The sequence below is a fragment of the Thunnus maccoyii genome, chromosome 22 (genome assembly GCF_910596095.1).
Source record: "Thunnus maccoyii chromosome 22, fThuMac1.1, whole genome shotgun sequence".
Taxonomy (NCBI): domain Eukaryota; kingdom Metazoa; phylum Chordata; class Actinopteri; order Scombriformes; family Scombridae; genus Thunnus; species Thunnus maccoyii.
The window spans coordinates 25,454,085-25,476,078 of record NC_056554.1 but is presented as its reverse complement, the minus strand read 5'-3'; the positions used below and the strand labels follow the sequence as shown (position 1 = coordinate 25,476,078).

Below are 21,994 nucleotides of genomic sequence, written 5' to 3'. Positions count from 1 at the left end.
TACCCAAAACCAAACCGGAACAAGTCAAATTTTCCATCTGACAGCTTTGTGAAACCCACAGAACCACATGAAGAAAACAACAAACAAGACCAAAGTTTATTCTACATCTTATTGAAGATGTTTTTCTGTGAAACACAGCAAGTTAATATATTATTATTATATTAGAAATATAATTAAATATTTTTCCACAAATGTAATAATATAATGTACATCTAATAATTTTAGTTTTAGTTTTTACATTTCATTGTTTATTGAGTCTAATTTAGAGAGAACAACATGAAATATATAAAATATGTTTAAAAAACGAATGTACTATTGCCCGAGGGGCTCTGGAGACCAGTAACAGGCCAGCTGGACATCAGTGGTTGGACTGGTGTGAAGGTGTGGAGGTCTTCCTCAGTGAAGAGTAGACAACCTCTGGCTCTGGTGGACATACTGAACACAAACAGATAAAACAATATGAGACACAGTTGTAGAAAAAACAACTCTTGTACAACATCTACTGATGGTAACTACAGTTGGTTGAGGTCAGGGGAAGATCTTGGTGACAGTTCATGTAAAGACAAAGTTTCACTGCAGGTCTGTGATGAGATGTGAACTCTGGGCCTGAATTCATGAAGCTTCTCAGAGCAGGAAATCTCTCCTCAATGGACAAAAACTGACACATTGTTGGTCCTAGTTTTAGGAGAAGGAGTAACTCAGGAAATCATTCCTGTCTGAGCTGATATTTAGCAGCAGCAGAGATGTTTGAATGTTTGATAACAATAAAATCATTAAAAGATCCTTTAGATGATCCTCATTTCATTTGTTGGTCTGCAGGATGCAGAGAACACGTGCGGTCCCCATAAACCCTGATGTCCCCACAATGTCACATCTTTTACACTGAGGAAAATGCAGCTTTGTGACAGTGATGTTTCTGTCAGAACCAACTACTTCAGCTGTAATAAATCAAAGTCTAATCACTGATGTGCCTCATAAAGATAATGTGCATGACGAGGGACTAAAACTTAAACACCATCATGTCCCCCTGCTGGATGTCTGCTGTATAATGACAGAGATCTCAACAGGTAAAATTTCACTAGTCAAACTAGAACTGGTGTGTTCTGATCTTATATTTCTAACATGCTTTTCACTTTAAAGGAATAGTTCAACATTTCAGGAAATACGTTAACTTTCTTTCTTTATAAGAGTGAAATGAGAAGATTGACATCAATCTCATGAATGTGTGTTAAGACAGAAGAGCAGCTGTACCTCTCATCTCTGTTCGTCTCACTGCTGAGTAAACTGCTGCTGGATCACTCTCTGGAAGATAAAATACATACATATTAACCAATACTGTTAGTATACTGTATTTACTGTGAGTAATACCGTTGCACATAAATCAAAATATTAATACTATTTTTAAGGAGAATAAAGTCTTTTTTCATGCAGCATTATAATAAGACTTATTTGCGACTTTTGAAATGGCAGCTTCCTCACATCACTTCTTTGAAAGACAAATGACTGTGAGTAACTGGAAAGTCTTTCTCTGAAACAGGAAACTGGACGACCACAGAGCTGCTCGCTGCTATTAAAACACTTTGTCAACAAGGTACAAAACAGATAAACACACATTCAAATCAGACCACACTGTAGTGAGAAACCTCACCAGCATCAGAATACACTTTACTGAAATCAACAAGAGGAAGTTGTTGCTTTGGTTTTATCTGCACAGTTTTAAAACAACTAAATTATAAACTTTATTAAAGGACAGTTTACGATTGATTCAAACCAGATTCTGTAACTAAATTAAACTCTGCTGGAGCTTAAATACTTATTTCCAACTTTCAACCTACAATGAACCATCTCTAACTGGATAGTTCAACACTATGTGGTCATTTCATTTGGAGGACTTGTTGCGCAAAACGGTTATTTTCACATCTACAAAATGGGCACATGGGATCATTAGTAGAAAGTAGAGTACATGTCTTGGACTCTTCTTTTATAGAGTTCAGATACAGAAATAAAATGGCGGAGAGTTAATATAGTGCACTATATAGTGAATAGGAAGGGATTTAGGATGCGGCCCAGATGTTTGGTTCCTGTTAGAAGTCCCTCCGGCTCAGTCATGTGCTCCAAAAACATCTTTGACTGTGTTCATGATGGTGGGAAGCCAGTGAGGGATCTTGTCCTTGAGAACACTTCCCTGTTAAAGGTAATGTTCAGGTTTTTTCAAGTCTGTCTTTACACAATACTGATGTGCCATTATGTAGGAGGAAAAGAGTCTTGGTCGCTGTAACTATTCCTACTCTCCATGTTGACCCTGAAGATATTCTCTCTGAATGAGACTCAAGTGTAAGAAATGAGGGACAAAAGTTCAGCTAAAGTTAATGTTTCAGGCTTCAGCAGTCTGAGTTGAGTTGCTGTATTCCAACGTTACAGTCTGTTTAGTATGAAATTCCCTCTTTTTGTTTCAACGGACTGAATTTCCTCACTGATCTATGGCAGAGGGATGAATTCTGGTAGTGCAAGTAAATCTGTTGACGTTATCTGGCTTTAACTACTCAAGACATCCTCAGAGAAAATTTTGAATGATTTTTTTCTTTTTTCTGTAGTATTTCTGCTAATATTTCAGTAACAAACCACTCTGACTCTTTGAGTCTTTTAGGGTCGATCTCCAGCTGTTTTGTCCTCAGGACGACCTCCACTTGCTCCTGCCTCTGCAGGAATATGGTTCACGTCTGTGTTTAACTGGTGTGTCGGGAAAGATACACTGTTTGCTGCTCAGTAGCAGAACGGCTGTGAGAAATGTCACCAGTTGAGCTGACAACAGTTGACGAGGAGGTCAGTGGACATAAATACACAGTATGTGGTTCACTCTATAACATCTGAGTAAAAATCTGGTTCCAACAACAAATCTACCCACTACTACTAGAATGTAAGCAAGGAACTACATTCCAGGAAATAAAAAAAACAGAATTTGTTCTAAACAGACTGTAACTTTGGAAGACAACGACTCAAGTTAGCTATTTCAGTAAAGTAATAAGCCAAACCTTTCGTTTAAGCACTCATCTATATGATGTCTCTATGCTGATGCTGCTTTTTCTGCCCTGATCTCAACATCAAGATTAATCTCCTTTGTTGTCGACACATATACGTCGGTAAAAAGCAAGTATATCAGTGGCTCAAGATGCTACAAACGTTGGTCATGTTTTGACTGTGACAACCATAAATAACTTTGAACAGGTTTCTGTTGTGGATCCACAAAGAAGAGCAGCTGTACCTCTCATCTTCGTCCTTCTGTTGTTTTCACTGCTGAGAAAACTGCAACTGAATAACACACTAGAAGATAAAAACATAGAAAATACATTACTGACAATACTACAAATGATACAAGTACTGTTAGAATACAGTATCCACTACTAGTAGTTCAGTGGTCATTATTCAAATACTATTCATATTATTTATGCCTCTACTTCAAATCAATAATGATACCATTTTTCTATAGTATTAAAAATTGAGCATAGCTTTAGTTCAGGCAAGCCACAAAGTTAAGTTCAGCTCACAAACCCAGCTACATCAGCTGATGGCTCAGCTGATTCCTTCTATGCATCCAGTTGACAGTCTCATACAGGGCGTCTTATTTTAAGCTGCTTTAGTCTGCCTACCCTTCCTCTTGCAGAGGCTTCCTCTGCAAGCCACTTGCAACACACCTCCACCCCAGATCCTCCTTACATGCTGTGTCTGACTTAAACAACGTCATCTTGTTGTCAGTTACCTGCTCTGTTCTGTACCTGGGGACTTTGCTGCTGCTCCCAGAACAGAACCATACAGCCAAATATAAGTACTGCAAATGGCTTTAAAAGTTTTCTTTTTGACTTAAGTCTTGACTGAACAGAACAGGATGGAAATATGATTAATTATAGCAGCAAACATCAGTTTATACTTGAAAAAAAAGAAATATTAGAAGTAATATTTGGGTTTGACAGTTTTTTTCTTCTTAACACCACTGCTGCGGAAATCTAAATAGCCACAGAGTTGCTAGCTTTTATTAAAACAAGTTCATCACCACAAGATGAACATCTGTAACTTTAAAATGTATTTATAATTGTAATTATACATATAATATAAATAAAAAAAATGGTGTCCCATAAAAGTATTTATCAACAAAAAGTGAGATAAAGCTGAAGGTAATACAGTGTATAACACTGAAGTAAGTTCACTTAATGTAAGTATTAATCACATTATATAAACATGTCAGTAATAATGTTTTAGTAAACTATATTAGAATAATATAGTTTTGTGTTCAGATATATGCAAATATGAACATTTATAATCTATGTAGAACATGTGCAGCACAAACTGTCTTCATCAGAGACAGGAAACTGGACGACCACAGAGCTGTTAGCGTCTGTTACTGATTCACCACAAAAACAGTTTCACACACAAGCACATCACACATTGTCATCGACCAAAACAGAACAAACTGTTCTCTTGCTTTTTTGTTTAAATGTATAATGAAAACTTATCAAATGTTGATATAAATGCAATGAAATGTTTGAACTTTCCCACTTTCCCAGTGCTCCCAGTGTCCCCATAATCCTAAATGTCCTCACTTTCTAAACCCAAAGAGTCCTCACAAAGATACAAGTTTACCTCTGCTCACATCACATCTACAACATGTTACCTCTGCTCCGTCTGATTGGCTGTGACTGGTGATACCATTTTTTGATGCCACTGTATGTGATGTCATCTGTGATGTCATCTTCTCCAACATCTAATTCAGCTGCTGGAAGGAACCAAAATGATCAGAAATATAATTTACAATAATAAATATACAATATACAATATTAAAATGTCATGAACTGTAGTAAATGGGTGTAAAACACAATTTCCAAATGTTCTAAAAAATTCTAAGTAAAAAATAAATCTTAAAAGGTAACATAAAAGTTAAATGTTTACTGTGAAACCAAGAAGTCTGTGTCTGACCTTTAAGTTTCCTCTGAACACAACGTCTCACCAGTAGAACCAGTAGAACCAGTGGAACCAGACCACAGACAAGTGGAACAGACAACAACATGAGATGAGAAGAGGTGGAGGTGGAGGTGGAGGTGGGAGTAAAGAGGGGTGTAGACTGAGAGGTGGTGGTGGGTTTCTCTTAAAATGAAACAAAAATAATTATCAAAAGTATAAAGTTGAAAAACAGATAACACATTCACTAATTTCACTGTTCAGAAAGTAATTACTGAGATTGGTGCAGTTTATTAGACGTTAAGCTTTGTTTGGGTAAAATTATCACATATTAAATTAAATATTATTTAGTGTTAGTAGAGTTAGAAATGTTTTCTCTCACTATGAATGATCACTGTTGTACCTTACAGTGCAAAAATCTGCAAACATCAATAAATGAAACACGAGGTCTGAAGATTTGTTTTTGACTTCTTCACCTGTGACAGTGATCCAGCTGGGTGGAGACTCTCCATGACTGCTGATGTGACACTTGTAGAGGCCTTCATCAGACTTGGAAACATGGTGAATGGTCATATGACCTGCAGGCTCAGTCCTGATGAGGGAGCCATCTTTATAGAAATCAGCTGGAAGGTTGGAGGTCTTTGTTTTACAGTGCAGAGTGACATCATCTCCCTCCATCACAGGGAGGACAGGACTCTGCAGGATCACTGATCCACCTCAACACAGAGACAAACTACAGCATTTCATCATTTACACTCAGCTTCATCAATACTAACTCCACAGTCTGATCTTACCAGTGACAGTGATGTTGATGCTGTTACTGGTTGCTCCCTCTCTGGACTCACACCAGTAAACTCCACGGTCCAGTGGGTTGATGCCACCAATGTTACAGGAGGAACCAGTTGATTTTCCCCATTTAACTCCACACTCAACTCCGGTGTCTGTGGTTGTGTTCCTCCTCAGCGTCCATCCAGCAGAGCTGTCGTCCTCCTCACAACTCAGAGAGACAGAATCTCCTTTAAACATCTGAGAGCTGCTGGGACTCACAGTCAGAGAGGCTGCAGAAAATCATTGTATATTGAGGAAAACATAAAACATAATGGCCTATTGAGTATCACACAGTAACATTCAATGGTCAACAACAGTAATTCTAGTCGTACAGTTATAGTGTCAGTTTTTATCTAAAACTGAGTCTCAATGCTGCAGCCAGTGAGTGAAGCATGACCAGAAGATGTTCATTTCACCACATATACACTTAACCACTTCATGTGTCATCTGTAAATCAGATAGTTGTTAAATATTAATGAATAAAGATAAAAATTCTTCAAAGAAGCATTTTAGATGGAGGGAAAATTTGACACATTCTAGCCAGATATTGAAAAAAAAGATGTTCTCTCTGAGATGCATATATAATCTTTACCCAACAGAGGAAAGATCTCCAATGATTTCCACACATTCAATCAGGGAAGGTTCATAGGCTAACAGGACTTAAGCCACAAATGTGGCTGTCCATCACACGTGGTATTTTTGATACTAAAGGTGCAGAGGAACCAGTGTGTTTTGAACAGATTGTTTCTTGGCTCAGTCTCAGTCATCTGTTTAAGGAACCCAGCCAGGAGAGTTCATAGTTTCTAGCTTTTATCTCCTGACAGCCTGTCTGATAAAATGAAACACATAAACACAACCCAGGACAGAGCTAAGCTGACCTATGCTGCACTGTAAAAAGTAAGTGCTCACTTTACCATAACATAAGTTATTATATTTGGCAGCTCATTGTGTGTCTACGTTCCTGTGCGGACTGATAAGAAAATGGAAACTCAATGTTAGAAAACAGGTGTGTCAGAGAGCTGAATGATGCAGCCTTGTCCCTGATGATGAAAATGATGATGATACATTATGTTACATTAATACATAATGTTACCCAGTGTACTCATTCATTAGCTGCAGTTTCAGACTCAGAGAGGCTGGAATATTTATTTAAAACTATTTGATACTGTCTGATATAATATTTTGCAGTTATCTGAAGTTGTTGTTTTTATTATGCTGATTATTACAATTATTATATTATTATTGTTGAATTTATGCCCCCATTAGGTGCACAATCTTAAATAAAGGAAATGAAAATAACTGCTTAAAATTTTTTAACCTTGCATCTCTCTCTTAGGGCAGCGACATAGTCATGACCTGCCCTGCATGCAGACATATAGAAGGTGTAACATGTTGTTGTAGCATTTATCTGATCCCTGATTAGTTCAACCACTGATCTTTATGTTAGAGAGCAGTAATGTGAGTGAGGGAAAGGTGTGAGAGAGTCTGTGAAGATGCTAGTTTTAGTTCATGAATATGCATGCATTATTAGCTACCTAGCTAACCTGCTATGGTTGTAACTAAACAACTAAACCGTGAAAGTTCTCTTTTAGCTGTTACCAAACAGCTCCAGGAGAGCCAACTATGATTTTATACGTAACCATGAAAAACCAGACAGACTGTAATCAGATCTGTGATGTGGCTAAAGGAGACAGAAGTGTAAATGAAAGTGTCTTAAATCTCCTCTGGGTGTTATCATTATATGAGACACTTGGAATAACAAGTTTAACAGATAATGTCAGCTGTGGACTTCCACAGAATACAGAAACATTATGACTCAAGCATTTAAACCACATGTTTTGTGTAATTATTTTTTGCCTTTTCAGTTTCAGTATTTTTGATATATCTCATATTTATTTAATTAGTAAGGTGGCTTTCAGTTAGCCATCAGGCTACATTTACAGTACGTGTGCACAGTAATGCCTCTCCTGTAAATACTGTAAGAAAAACAGTCTGGCCACATAAACGGAGAACATCCTGTAATAATCCTGCTGACAGACAGTTTATTTTGATCATCCAGAGGAAACTGAGTTTGGAGGTTTGCTTAAAGTAGAAAAGTCTGCACTATTAATTACGTAATGGTATAAATGTATCTGTGTTGAACAGCTCATCAGAGAGTAGAAAAGGAGGATAAATTACTCTTAGATCCCGTTGTGTCTGACAATTTAAATAATTCATGAAGGTGTTGCTGTGTATAAAATGACACACTGTGCATCACAAAACTGCAGATATGATGCACATATTTCTGCTGCTGGTACGTAACTGAAAAAGAACTTCAAAATAATAAAACTTGATTTCAGAGAGGTCTGTAGACATCCAAATATACATAATATATTGACAACAATGAAGACACTCTTCTCCCCAAAATCTGATGTATTATCTCTTTCTCTCAAATCAGCAGAGTGACCATATAACAGCTTTAGATTATCAGATGAGAAGTTTACTAACCTTGGTTTGTTGTGCAGCACAGCAGTGAGATCAGAACTGAAGAGAAATGACACTCAGGTTGGTTTGAGCCTTTGAGCTTCAACATACAACAAGACAGTTCTACTCCAGAGAAATGAGAAACCCATAAAATACAGAATTCAGATATAATATTAACTAATAATAATAATAATAACAATAACAGCAGAGATCATGTTATGACAACCAGACAAAAGGATTTTTTCGGAACAGCAATGAGTGAGTAAAAATAATAATGATGAGACAAAAATCTATCAATAATATATCAATACAGCAGACAATCCAGTAATACAACCATAAAAATGAGGAAACAAGAAGAGATGTAAACACTGCTGAAGTTTGTCTGAGCATCATTCATGTAATCTGCCACAAACATTTCAATAAAATAAGTTTAGATAAAACTAACATCTGAATTAAAATACTGTTGTCATGTGTCGTCTTCTTTCTACTGTCAAACTTTCCTTTTCTCCACTTTTTTCTGTTCCGTCCTGTTCTGGCAGATGTTGTATGTTGTTATCAAGGTTATTAACATTAATTGCTAAAAAATACAAATTGTATGTCAATGATACTTTGATATGAGAGAAGACTTTATCTGGGAATCATATATTTTTACCTGATGTCTATTTTCTGGTGTAAAATGCTGCTTCACAGTAATGTAATTAAAATTTTCTGACCTTATTAAACTATTGAATAATTAATTTCTCTTCCTGTTTGTTGCATTTTACTCTGTGTAGAATTGTCTTTGTTGCCTATCTTCTTGATGCTGATCACTTTTATGTTATTTAAATTCTCGTTTCATTGTAAGATGTTTGGTCCAATGACCTTCAAATCATATATTGTAACTGAAATTTATTTTGGTCTGTAATTAATAACAGACACAGTTAGGTTATTAGTATATATACATGTATTCACATATATACATGCATTTGCATATACATACATACAGTATATGAAATCAAGAAGTAACATCAAACAAACAAACAAAACATATCCTGTTCCTGTTCTGCTACACCAATGTTTCTTTCTGGTCGGACATTTTTATCTTTGTGCAGTAAATTATTTTAATTTAATTATTATTTAATTATCTTACAATAATTTAGAGACTCTCAGACTCTATATACACAGTTTATAATGATATTTTTGGATTTCTTCATCTCAGTTTCTACAGTGATACATGTATCATAAATGACTGTGTATCTCACCACCACTCTCCTATAACTCAGCTGACTGCTATAAGTATAATTATTTAAATGTGGACAGTACAGATTGTACTTACAGAGCAGACACTGAAGAGATGTTTGGTCCATTCTGCCTCTCGGTGATGTGAGAACAACTTAGTTTGGTCACAGCAGTTAAACCCAACTTCCTTCCTTTGTAGGAGAGTTTGCTGCTGCGTGGTTTACTTTCCAGCAGTTAGCAGGAAACAGCTCATTTATAGCAGTTTATATTATTAGCACAGAGATGAACCATCAATGATTGATACTATTTAACTAGTTTAAATTCTCAAATAGTGTCTGAAGTCTTATTTACATCAACTGCAGAGGACCAGGCTGATCAAATGTCTGTATGAAGCCTCCATGTTTTCTGATCTGCTCCTGTTTTAATTTGCTGTTAATACAAACTGAACATTTCCTCCATGTTTACCTGATGTCATAATAAGATCAGTATAATGTCCTCTTCCACAGCAATAATTCAATTTAAACAACAGTCTCACTCATTCATTATTTCTGTCTTTCCACTTTGCTGTTTCTCTCAAACAACGTTAAGCTAACATAAATAAAACTCAAAACTTCCTGCTGATTTTTCACATTAAAAGTCTTACAGCCTTCCCTTTATTGGGAGGCTTTTAAAATGAAAAATGTAGAGGAAGTGTTGAGTTGAGTTTCATGAACAGTAGATTACGATTGACCAATAATAATGGCCCAGAGGAATGGCTGCATTAATAAATTATTAAAAACAATATTTCTTGAGTTAAAAAGAGGAAGGAAGAGCAGCAGAGTGAATATAACATGACTGATGTTGTACTGAAGGAATTATTACTGTGCAAACTGCCATTACTCAATGTGTCATTTTAACGGTTTTATTGTTTTGTTGTTGTTTTTTTCAACCTGATCTTTATTAACAACAATCATGATTTGTTTGTGCTGGTTATACCTGCTCTATTATTTGATTATCAGCTTTTATATGAGAATTGAAGGTGATTTTTGTTTCATAGGTGATAGAAGTGATAGATAATATATAACTATTGTGTCATCAGACAGTGAAGTGAACACTTAGAGTCATTTCCATCTATGGCGCCTCATGACTGTTCACAGCTTTCAAAACTGTTGTGGATGACAGCAGCAGCACCAGTGGTGGTTCCCTTGGGCCTGATGAGAGCTTGTCCCCTACATGGCTGTTTCAACTCCTTTAACCTCCATCCAAAGAAGGAAAGAAAGAACACGGCCACTCGTGACACGGTCCTGCTCCCCTGGAGGAGCAGGGACTTCCCTGTCAGAGGAACTCCACTGGGGAACCTTCTCGGCTATGTTATGTGCTTCAAACACATCGCCAATCAAAGACAGACACCAACATGCTCCCACAGCTGGATTTTTTTTTTTTAAAATGGACTAATAGTATTATACAGAAGATATAAATCAGCAAAAAGTTGAAACAATATGTATTTTCCTTTTCATAGCCTCTTTAAATACTCTCAACACCATTATGCATCTTGTTTATTTTAAATCTAAGTTATACTGGGTTATTTGTATTATTATTTGTTGTTAAAAGGCCTCTAATTTGATGATTTAAAGATGTCTAATTTGTGATTTTATGAATAGACTTTTTGATATGTCAGACTCATGTCCTACAGCAACATCTAGTGGCCACAAGTCATCAGAGCGTCTTCATGATTGATTTAATTCAATTACACAAAGGAATAGTGAATATATTACTAAATGTCACTATTTTACATATACACACACTACACTTACAGCCATGAACAAGTAAAAACTCATCCTGTCCTAAAAAAGTGGTTGTGATGTCTCTAGTCTAGTCTAGTCTCTAGAAAGTAAACTCCAGGAACACACTTCATTTATTTCAGAAAGACTGATGACAGACGTGTTGACTGAGCGGCTGCAGAGTTACAAGGTAGGTCGCTGCCCCCTCCATATAAAGCTGCGTCCAACTTGTCTGATAACAGGATAAACAAATATACAACGCATTATTTTGTTTTTCTGTTTTTCATATGAATTAAAAAACATGCTTAAACTCTAATGTAATGGACACAGTGTTTTGGTAAATGGATGCACTTATATAACACTTTTATCCAAAGCTCTTAACAATGTTTTTCCTGCTGCTCAGTCACACATTCACACACACAAGATACCTCACAGCAGGATAAGCTACCAGTTTGGGGTTCAATATCTCTCTCAACCCAACCGGTCAAAGCAGATGGCCGCCCACCAAGAGCCGGGGTCTGCTTGAGGTTTCTACCCGTTAAAGGGGAGTTTTTCCTTACCGCTGTCGCCAAGTGCTGCTCATGGGGGAACTGTTGGGTCTCTGTAAATTAAAGAGTACGGTCTTGACCTGCTCTATGTGAAAAGTGCCTTGAGATGACTTCTGTTGTGATATGGCGCTATATAAATAAAGATTGATTGATTGATTGATTGATTGATTGATTGACTCTTACCCTCTTCATCATGTGGACAGGAGGAGTCGAGGATCAATGTTGTTGTCAGTGTTCAGTAACTTAACCCTCATTCAGTCAACACTGTAATCATACAACTGTCTTGAGTTGTTTCACGACATTATAAACATGGAAATGTTTCTGATCTTTACTATCATTCTTCTGTCACAGGAGCGTGGCAGAGGAGATGTGACGTCATGACACTCTCTCAGTATAAAGTTTAGATGCACAAAGAAAACGAAAGCATTCCGTCAGATGGCAACTAGAACTGCTAGTAGCAACATGATAAAATTATCAGAAATCAAGATCCACTTACCAACTTGTAACTGTTGAATAGTCTTCAAGCGTATCAGGTCTGGACTTCATCAATGAATGGTATTTGTACAGGAAACTAACAGCCGATAAATACTATGGAAAAAGAGAAGTGGAAGATGCCCACGTTGACTTTCTCTTTGTGTCTCCTCGCTTGTTTCCTGTCCTTTACTGTCTCTGCAGGTAAGCTGTGTGTGATTTACATTTACTGAAAACTCTGTAACTGGTTCAGCTGCAGGTTAAAGTTACTGTGCTGGAAAAACAACTTTTATTCTGCTCGCTGGCAGGTTTCAGACTCTGTTTCCTCCCTCATTCAGAGGCTGATGGCGGCTAATGGCGGCGCAGACACGCTGTTTCATTTCCTCATTTTTGTCAAGTGAATATGATCAGTCATTATGGAGGTTTATGTCGGGAGATGAAGATCATAACAATATTAGATTTAATATTATTCACATATTTCCTCGCAGACAAACATTAGGCTGCTGCTGTCTTCAGGTTATTGTTGCTCTTCTTTTGGTTTGATGGTGTTTGGCATCGTCACTGAAGTGAGGACCAGTTATCATCCCTTAAATAACCTTATTGATTATTTATATCAGATCAGTTTGTTACTGTAATTACTAGTTTCTGAGTTGTGTTCAGTCCAATATCACAAATCACAGATCAGTCTCAGAGGGTTTTACAGTCAGTACAGTAATACAACATCCTCTGTTATCTGATCCTCCATTCAAATGAGGAAAAACTCCAACAGAGGAGGATCCCTCTGCAGGACAGACAGGAAACACATTACAGAATACAGCATTGAACAGGATCACAATGACTTCCTTTAGTTATTGGTTATGATTCTGTTCTGTGTCATGAAAGCAGCAGGAAATATGACGTATTGTTCAACAACTGTGTGAAAAATGAAAGCAAAGAACCTGCAAAACTGAACCAACAAGCAGAGCTACTCAATCATTCAAAATACTGACAACATAAGTTGAAGTTAAAAAGTAATTGAGCTATATATTTAATCATAATTAAGTCCTGCATCATATATTCAGACAGTAAACTTATTTTACATTAACGTCACTGTAACATTTCATTTTTTACATTCTTACTACATTATATTATATTTCTCATTCATGACTTTATCCATCAGTATAATATGAGAGGGGCTGTCAGTATGTTGTTCATTCCTGATACCGATATCTGGACTTTGGGTATCGGCCGATACCGATCACTGACCTGATACCAGTGTTTAATCAATAAGCTGTATGCATCACTGTGTGGAAGAGACTGGAATCATTCTTTATGTTTAAGGCAACATCTGACTTGACTTAAACATAACTTTCCTAACTTTGTAAAACAAAATGTAACAAATAAATACATAGATATAAATTTACTGAATTGTTATTTATTAAAATAAAATAATGGTATCTGATACCAGATTGGTCTATTGTCACTAATACCTGATCCAGTTATTTGAGTCAGTATGGGACCGATATCTGATATCTGATATCAGTGTCGGTGCATCTCTGGTTCTATCAAGGCTCTGATGAAGATTTGTTTCTGTCAGTTAACTGTTAAAGCTCAGAATAAATATCAGTTGAGTATCTTTAACAGTGTGAGCAGCTGTGCAGGTGACATCATGAACACAGATAATTACATCCACTGTTATTGTGTAACTGCTAATTATGAATAAAAATAGGTGTTGTCGGTGATGTCACACAGTGGTTGTCATGGTGATCATGCTGAAAAATGAAATGCTCTTTTGGAATGAGAAGGCTGTCTAAATTATATTTTTAAACAATATTTATGTCATAAAATATAAACAGTAATGATTTGTCAATTTATTGTTGATAGTAACTTAATTAAAAATATAAGTATATACATGTACATACTGTATATATTAATAGCAGTGGTTGTTCATGTTTTATATTAAACTCTAGCTGTTGTGTTACAAATTGCTCCCAACCCATCTCTCCATCATATCATTGATAGATATCAGTTATTGATTAGTTTTAGATGGTACTTGTGTCTCAGATTCATGGAGCAGTTTTTCCTCCTTTAAGCCACTTTGTTAAACTCGACTGTTTTAGAGAGCAGCAGATATTTGGAAACCTCTCCCTGTGCTGCATCCAGCATTTTAAAATCATCTCAATTATTAATATGACATCATTATTATATATAAGTTATCCTATTAAGTAAAGTTTTTCTTTACACACATACACATATATATTTATATAGATAGACAGAGAGTTGTATCACTAACTTTTATTTCCTGCTTTTCTGTGAATTTCCTGTTTTTGTTGAAATCTTTCAGAGATAACAGTAAAGCCTGGAGAAAATGTCACTCTTCAGTGTCAGAGTCCCAGAGGTGAAGCCATCACAGCGTTAATGTGGATCAGATCTGACCTAAACCCGGACACAGATGGTTGCGTCTTCTTCTTCAGAGAGAACCGATCATATGAAGTCTACCAGCATCCATCTTTTCGTGGTCGAGTGCAGCTGAGAGATCCAGAGATGAAGGACGGAGACGTTTCTGTGATTCTGAAGAACGTCACCATCAACGACACTGGAACATACGAGTGTCGTGTATATGTGAACAGCAAAGGACCAGAGCTCATGACCACGGTCTACCTGACAGTTACTGACTCAGGTGAGTTTGTAGAGTTTGTAGAGGTGAGTCATCACCTACCTGACAGCTGATACCTCACACCTGTTTCTGCTCTGCAGGTCACACAGCTGGAAACACCTGGACTGAAGGAGACAAGGATGAAGGAAAGAAGGAGGAACAAAATCATGGACTAACAGTTGGTCTGCCTGTTGCTGCTGTTATTGTGCTTCTTCTTGTTGTTGTTGCTGTTGTTGGTTTTGTGATTTATAGACAACGTAGACAACGTCCTGACCAACAAGTTCATTATAGAGCAGCTGTCCCCCAGCAGGTGTGAAAGGTCTCAGATCTCTGAACTCCTGAATCTTTGTGTCCTGAAGCTTTTACAGCAGCAACATGTTCTGAACTGGAACCAGGTCTAAAAGGTCGGACTTTCATCAGTAAACATGTTTTTCCTGCTGTAATCATTCCTCCTGTTCATACTGAGCATTAGAGGATCCCTTCATAATTAGAGCTGCAACTATTCTACTAATGTAAGTGATAAAAACTAGTTTATTTCATTTTCACTTCAGTTTTGTTTAATAGCATTTTACTGTGTCATGTAAGTAATGTTATTTGTGTTCAGAGTGTGTAAGAGTGAGATTATTGCTGTGAGTCTGTAGAGATGCAGACTGGAAAGTGAGTTTTATTGTGTTTTCCAGCCAATGTTAGACTGTCTACAGTAGTTTATACTGTAAACACTGTTATAACGTGATGTTTTCTATGTGTATGATCTATTGTTTCTGTATTGTGTAGGAAATGTTCAGGTGCAGATGTAGGTATTTGTAATGTTGTTTATGGGATGTTTGAAGTAAGTGAAGTTCATTGAGAACTCTAAAGCAGGACTGTAAGCTAAAGTTATTAAAGTTCACAGTTCAGAGATAATAGAGCTGATGCAAGCTGAGTTAACACTACAATGATATGAATAACATGCTGACAACTATTTAAAATATTTTTGCACAGTTTTGCACAACACATTTATTCACAGTTAACCCCTGTGAATAAATGTGTTGCATCAGTTTGTACCCAGAGCTTCACTCTGAACTTGTAACATATAATATATTTACTGCACTGTGTATTTGTTGACATTTAATTTTTCATTATTAAATATCTATACTTTTTAACATGTTTCCTGTTTTGATAAAGACTTTGTTCATAATGTAGATGAGCTGGATTCATGTTATATATTCATTTATGTTTATAACCAGACTTCCTGTTTAGTTGTTTACCTGAAGCTGAGCTGTTGAACCTGTTGATACTCGTCAGCTGTGCAGGTTTAATAAAACACACAGTGCCGAGTTCATCTAGCGCCACCATCTGGTAATGTGTTCTTATCTGATCAATTACCTGCAAAACTTTGTTTTCAGTGTTAAGTTTTATAATATGCAAAAGTCTCCATCATCAAAATGAAACAACTCTGCTGAAAGGACACTTTTTATCTGTCTGTGTGTGTGTGTGTGTGTGTGTGTGTGTGTGTGTGTGTGTGTGTGTGTGTGTGTGTGTGTGTGTGTGTGTGTGTGTGTGTTACGGTTCAGAGGACTCAGCAGCACATGAATGTCAACCAGATAAAAAAAAAAAAGAGAAAACTTTGTTGATCCCTCGGACTCACAGTTCATAGGAGGTGAAATGTCATAAGCAGGAGGAGGAAGTCCTGGGGGAGTGATTTGTCACAACAAGTCACATGACTTTGACACCTGACACCTTTGTTGCTGCGTTCATGTGCTCCTCGGATGATGAAGTGTTGGAAGTCATTCTTTCACTTCAGTGTGTTTATGAGCTTTTCAGTCGTAATGTGGAAACAACATGGACGTTACTAAGGAGATGTGTTGAATTTTGTCCCAGATTTGTTGCTGCACCAGTACATTCCCTAAAACCACTAAACCAAACCACTAATGCTGACTTGTTATCAGCATTAATGCTAATACATAACTTTACATGGACACAGTTACAACCTGAAACCATATTACAAGTTACATGTGAGCAAAAAATTGATGTGAAATATGTGAATTAGTAAAAGTTTCTTGCCATCAACCAAACATTTACTTTCATCCATCATGTTTCTGCATAGACAAACTTTCAGCAAGTTGTGTACCAAACTTTCCGAGTTGTTGTTTCAACCTGAGGTCGGAAACCCATTCTTCCGATTACTCCGACACCACATGAATGCCACATATGTCCTGCTGTTTCAGGGAAAACGGTGGTTTGGGTTAAATATTGAAAAAGTCGACGGGTCATCTGGAGTCAGTGTTGACTTTTTAATATTTAACCAACATCTTTCCTGAACCTTGAAGTGCTGTGAATGTCTAAACATCATTATCAACGAATACTTGAGTTGATAAAGATGTGACTGCAGCATGTTTCTCTCTTTTCTCTATTATTGAATGTGAGGAACATTTTTGAATAAATAAAGGTTAAATTTAACTGTGTGTTTAATGTGCAAAGATGTGTAACAGTTGAAATATTTCCACTTTTGTATATTCTGTCTCAATTTAGGAAAAGTTATAAAGTTTCAGGTGAAAACTGTCAGGATGAAATGTTAGGTTTTGTAATTAGATGTTTTATATTGATACTTTTTTGATAGATTTTACAATTAGATGATTTACATTACATTTAGATAGTTTTACAATTACCTTGTTTTTCTATCTTCTACCTTTGTAATTAATCATCTAGAAGGGTTACACATAATGCTGATGTGCTAATATCATGGAGATGTATGTCACGTGAAGGTATGCAGGTCATTAACTCCATGGTGTGAAGAGTTGAAAGCATTGAAAGCATTGAAGAGAAGGACATTCACATTCAGGCAGGATCAATCAAGGAGAAATCAGCAGAACATACATTTGGCATAGAGGCTGGGAGCTGAACCCAGGTGTTGCTTGCCTATCCAGATGTGTAATCTTCTTCCTCGTACTGTCTCAACCTGATTGGAGGAATCGTGTGCCAAGAGGCTGGGACCAGCCTGTGCACCAACAAAGGGAGAGCTAAGTCTAAACCACGGCCCCTCCCCAACTTTAGTAACCAATCATATTCATTCTGTGTCTTCTTATACTGTGTGTTGTAAAATTTCCTCATCCTTTTCTGGGCGATTGGTTGCAGAGTAACAGCGCTGGCTGACCGTGATTTTTCAAACAGAAAAGGTCCTTGTACAAGCTTTTAATGATACAATTTGAAATCAAAGGTTAAATGTACTTAGGAGTTGGTCCTTTCTCAAACCAACGATTAGATGTTAACCCATAGAGCACGCTAGAGTCCTTCTCCAGTGTGTCTGAGACCTTCACTGGCCGAGCTGGCAGACTTCCAGTTGGCTCCTTGATTGCTTGAATGAGATGAAATAATTTAATCATGTGGCTCCTTTAGACTTTGAGTCATTTCACTGTTCCTAGGGGCATGGTCTCAGCACCCATAAGCTCTGATTATATATATTTTTTTATTTTGGCCTTGATGATGCATCTGCCTCTCAAAAAAAAGACAAAGCTTCCCTGCAGCTCCTCATGAAAACTAGAAGGTGTATGCTGCACTCTGCTGGACAACACTGAAATGCAAATGTTGATTTTAATGTGACAATTTCAACAGTTATTAATGACTGTCTCAGTCTCAGTTCACTGCAAACTATAAACTACTGAGTGCATGTTATGTGCTGAGTGGTGAATGAGTGAATCAGGGAGTGACTTTGAACACAGACCAGCCCACAAGCCCACTGTGTTCACTGGAATCCAAGTCCAAGCCAAACGCACCACTTCTGCCAATCAAATAGTGAATAAATACATCGTATTCATCAAATTCCCACACTGCAGCAAATTCACTCAGTTCTGATGAATATTTGTCCATAAATGACGTCTGCTGAGTGCACTGCAGCTGGATCGCTCTCTGGAAAAGAAGAAAATATTCTTATTATTACTGCAAGTACTGTGACTGATGCAGTACTGCTTCTAGAGCTACTAGAACTGCTGCTAGTTCAACACTTTTAATACTAATATTCATAGTAATGATACTGCTACTGCAACTCATGTCTGATATTTCATATAACAACAAATGGAAGGAGGACCTATTCAGTTATATAGGAGATAAAGCTAAAGAGAAAACTATAATGAAGTAAGTTTAACATATATATTCTTTATATTAAACATCAGAGTTAAGTTCAACACTTATGTAAAGTGTTTAACAGCAAAACCTCATGAATTAAAGAACATTAGACACTGAAGTTGCTGTTAATAAATGTGTCTAACAAGTCTGTAAATGTTGAAGTTACATGTTAATGTACAAAATATAATATATATATAATATATATAATAGTATGAAATATTAATGTCACCATAAGCTGAACCTCAAATGCCGAAAATAAAACGACAAGTTGTAGTCCTGAAAACAAGTTTGTACTTCTATCTTAAAATTAAATTATTAATTAATTAAAAGCGTAAGAAAAACGTTTCCACTTTTATTTGAGTACAAATATAAATAATTTTGCTGCCTCAACAAATATAGATATAAATACATATACTGGGCTCTCTGCACATCCCTACTGCATACGATGTAGTGCGTCAAGACCAATCTTCAGATATACAGTACAGTCATATGTAAACACTAAATAAATTGAGCTCAAGAGCAACTAGGTAAGAGTCAAAGTTGTTCGCTGTCTTGGACAAACTCAGTTTCTCTCTATCTCAAACTTCTCAGCAACATGTGAACACCGTTTGTTCTAAGGATTAATGTCTTTGAAACAGTTTTACAAAGCGTCTTTCTCAAGCTGCCACTTTGTAATTGCAGTGTGAAGTTTGGAAATGTGGTACTGCTTCAACTTGTGGAAGTTGCTGACAACTAATGAGTGGATGCAAAAGTGATGATTATCCAAGTCGTCCTGAGTTTCAATAATATGGTCGCCAAGATTGAACTCATCCTCTGAACCTACCTTGGACCATCATGTGACTGACAAGAGAAACTGTGCACTGATGAGCTGCTGATGAAATGTTTGTGGTTTGTTGAATGAAGTGCTCTGCTGAGCAGATCACCTTGATAATACCTACAGATGGAATCATCAGACCTCCATTGTTCTTCAAGGTAGGTGGCTAGGTGGTAACATTCAGAAAATGATGCTGGTACAACATCAGACACCAAACTGTTTCTGCACACATTGCATGAAAGCTGCTTCATCACCTGTCAAACAACAAACCCTCCTACATACACCAGTGCATTCTCCGTCAGACCCCTGAAGTGAGTTGGCAGGCAACTGTGGTCCAGTATCACACTACAGACGTCCTCAAATGGAGAGGAGACGGTGTCACAATCATCAGCAGCACTACGGATTACATGTCCACAGCAGACAAGGAGACGTCTCATCTTGGCCTGTTAAATTTCCAGTGTTCCCCCGGAGAAACTTGACAGTTGTTCCACCCGCCTGTAATTTGCACATGTAGTTACATAATAGTTCTGTATGGTGTCATCTAATAAAAATTTCCCTTGTCCCTCTTAGTTATAACATAGCATTGTGTATTCAAAATGTAATATCTACCTGATGCCCTGATGGAATTGTACAGGAGCTCTACCTGCTGATCCGCTGTCATAAGCATATATACTGTAATTTGCACATGAAAAGTGTTTTGAATATTTGGTTTTCTCAGTACAATTGAGGACAATCAGAAGAAAAGCTGATATTAAAATGATCATCCAAAGAGTATGTTGTAAACCTCTGTGTGTGTGTGTGTGTGTGTGTGTGTGTGTGTGTGTGTGTGTGTGTGTGTGTCAGCACCCAAACACAGGTTTGGTGGTGGGGTTGGAGCGGGTCAACTGATACACGTAGGGGCGGAGCATTCTTAAGGGGCCTTTCTAAAACAGTCATTTTAAAATTCATAACTGTAAAATAGCTGATATATCCTCTCCATAATCACCGATTGTTATTGAGCCATGCAAGCCTACGTCTACAAAAACATTGGGTGAAGCCGCGTTGAGACAATCTTGTTCTGAAGAACAAAATAGAAAACAGGTTGCCAAATGTTTCAGCACTGAGGACAGCATGTGGTGTAACGTTAGTCCATTTGTGTATTTCTCCATCCTCCATGGAAGAAAATAATCTGAACAGTTTAACAAACTTTGTACATTTCACGGTCCCTTTTAAAACTTCATCCTCCTCTCCTTCATGGTGGCAAACCTGCCAACCACTTAGTCCTTATCAGTGTTTATGTCCTGCTCAACACATAGAAAAGTGAGTTTGGATAGTTTCATTCACCACAAACATAAAAAGACGCGAATATCTCATATTTTGGATAAAGTTTTCAGCGAAGTTAGTCATAAACTTTGAATCACTGCTTCTGCGGTTTTCACTTCCCGCAGAGTTAACGAGCAGAAATACGGACAGCACCCCTCTGCCATTGCAAGCCACATAGTGGTCGGAGCGGGGGTTACACCCATAGTGATAAACACTACCATAGAGAATGAATAGAAGAAGCTGAGAGAGTTAAACTCTCCTATTCCTGCTTCGCCTGCGGACCCAGCAGGGCCCCTACCGAGTGTTGGCCCTGGACCCTGGAATCCACAAAAATAATTATGAATTTTGTTTGTCAGACTTAGAGTTCAAAAGTTATAAGCCAAAATGTAAAGACCGTTTCTGTAGCGCCATCATCTGGCCAATCAGCATAATTTGTTTTTTCTGAGTAGTGGGTGAGATTTCCAACCAGTCTGCCAAGTTTGGGAACTGGAGCTGTTACGATCTGTGAGACCCAGATACTTTTTCGGCACAATAATGATAATATTACTGACAACAACAACAACAACAACAATAATAATAATGATAAATCATAATAATCATAACAGATACAATAATAATAACTAATTAAAACAGAACATTTTGCAACGAGATTAAAAATAATAATAAATAACAACTGTATTTATGTAACACATTTCAAAAACAAGTTACAAAGTGCTTTACAAAGACAAGAAGAGAAATTACCATAAAAATATCAAATAAAAGTTGATACAGAGTTGATACAGTAATAATTACAAGTGTTGTTAATGCATGAACTACTGAAACACAGAGTGAAAACATAAAGAATAAACTGATTCAACAGAAAATGATTCTAAAAAAAGTGTTTTTAAAGAGATTCAAAAGAGGA

At 37.0% G+C, this 21,994-nt stretch overlaps 2 protein-coding genes across 2 annotated transcripts; one reads left to right on the top strand and one right to left on the bottom strand.

Annotated features, from left to right (window-relative positions):
• Positions 1-216: 216 nt before the first annotated feature.
• On the bottom strand, positions 217-9,664 carry LOC121889699 (low affinity immunoglobulin gamma Fc region receptor II-like). The gene is made up of 9 exons (XM_042401866.1): positions 9,557-9,664; positions 8,266-8,301; positions 5,745-6,008; positions 5,427-5,666; positions 4,969-5,136; positions 4,667-4,768; positions 3,263-3,321; positions 1,252-1,302; positions 217-435 (listed from the first exon to the last, which is right to left on the bottom strand). The coding sequence occupies exons 1-7, from the start codon at positions 9,585-9,587 to the stop codon at positions 3,266-3,268; spliced, it is 897 nt and encodes a 298-aa protein (XP_042257800.1). The 5' UTR covers positions 9,588-9,664; the 3' UTR covers positions 217-435; positions 1,252-1,302; positions 3,263-3,265.
• A 2,693-nt stretch (positions 9,665-12,357) lies between these two features.
• On the top strand, positions 12,358-16,179 carry LOC121889763 (coxsackievirus and adenovirus receptor homolog). Its single transcript, XM_042401982.1, has 3 exons — positions 12,358-12,442; positions 14,562-14,897; positions 14,975-16,179. The coding sequence occupies exons 1-3, from the start codon at positions 12,358-12,360 to the stop codon at positions 15,187-15,189; spliced, it is 636 nt and encodes a 211-aa protein (XP_042257916.1). The 3' UTR covers positions 15,190-16,179.
• The last annotated feature ends 5,815 nt before the right edge of the window (positions 16,180-21,994 follow it).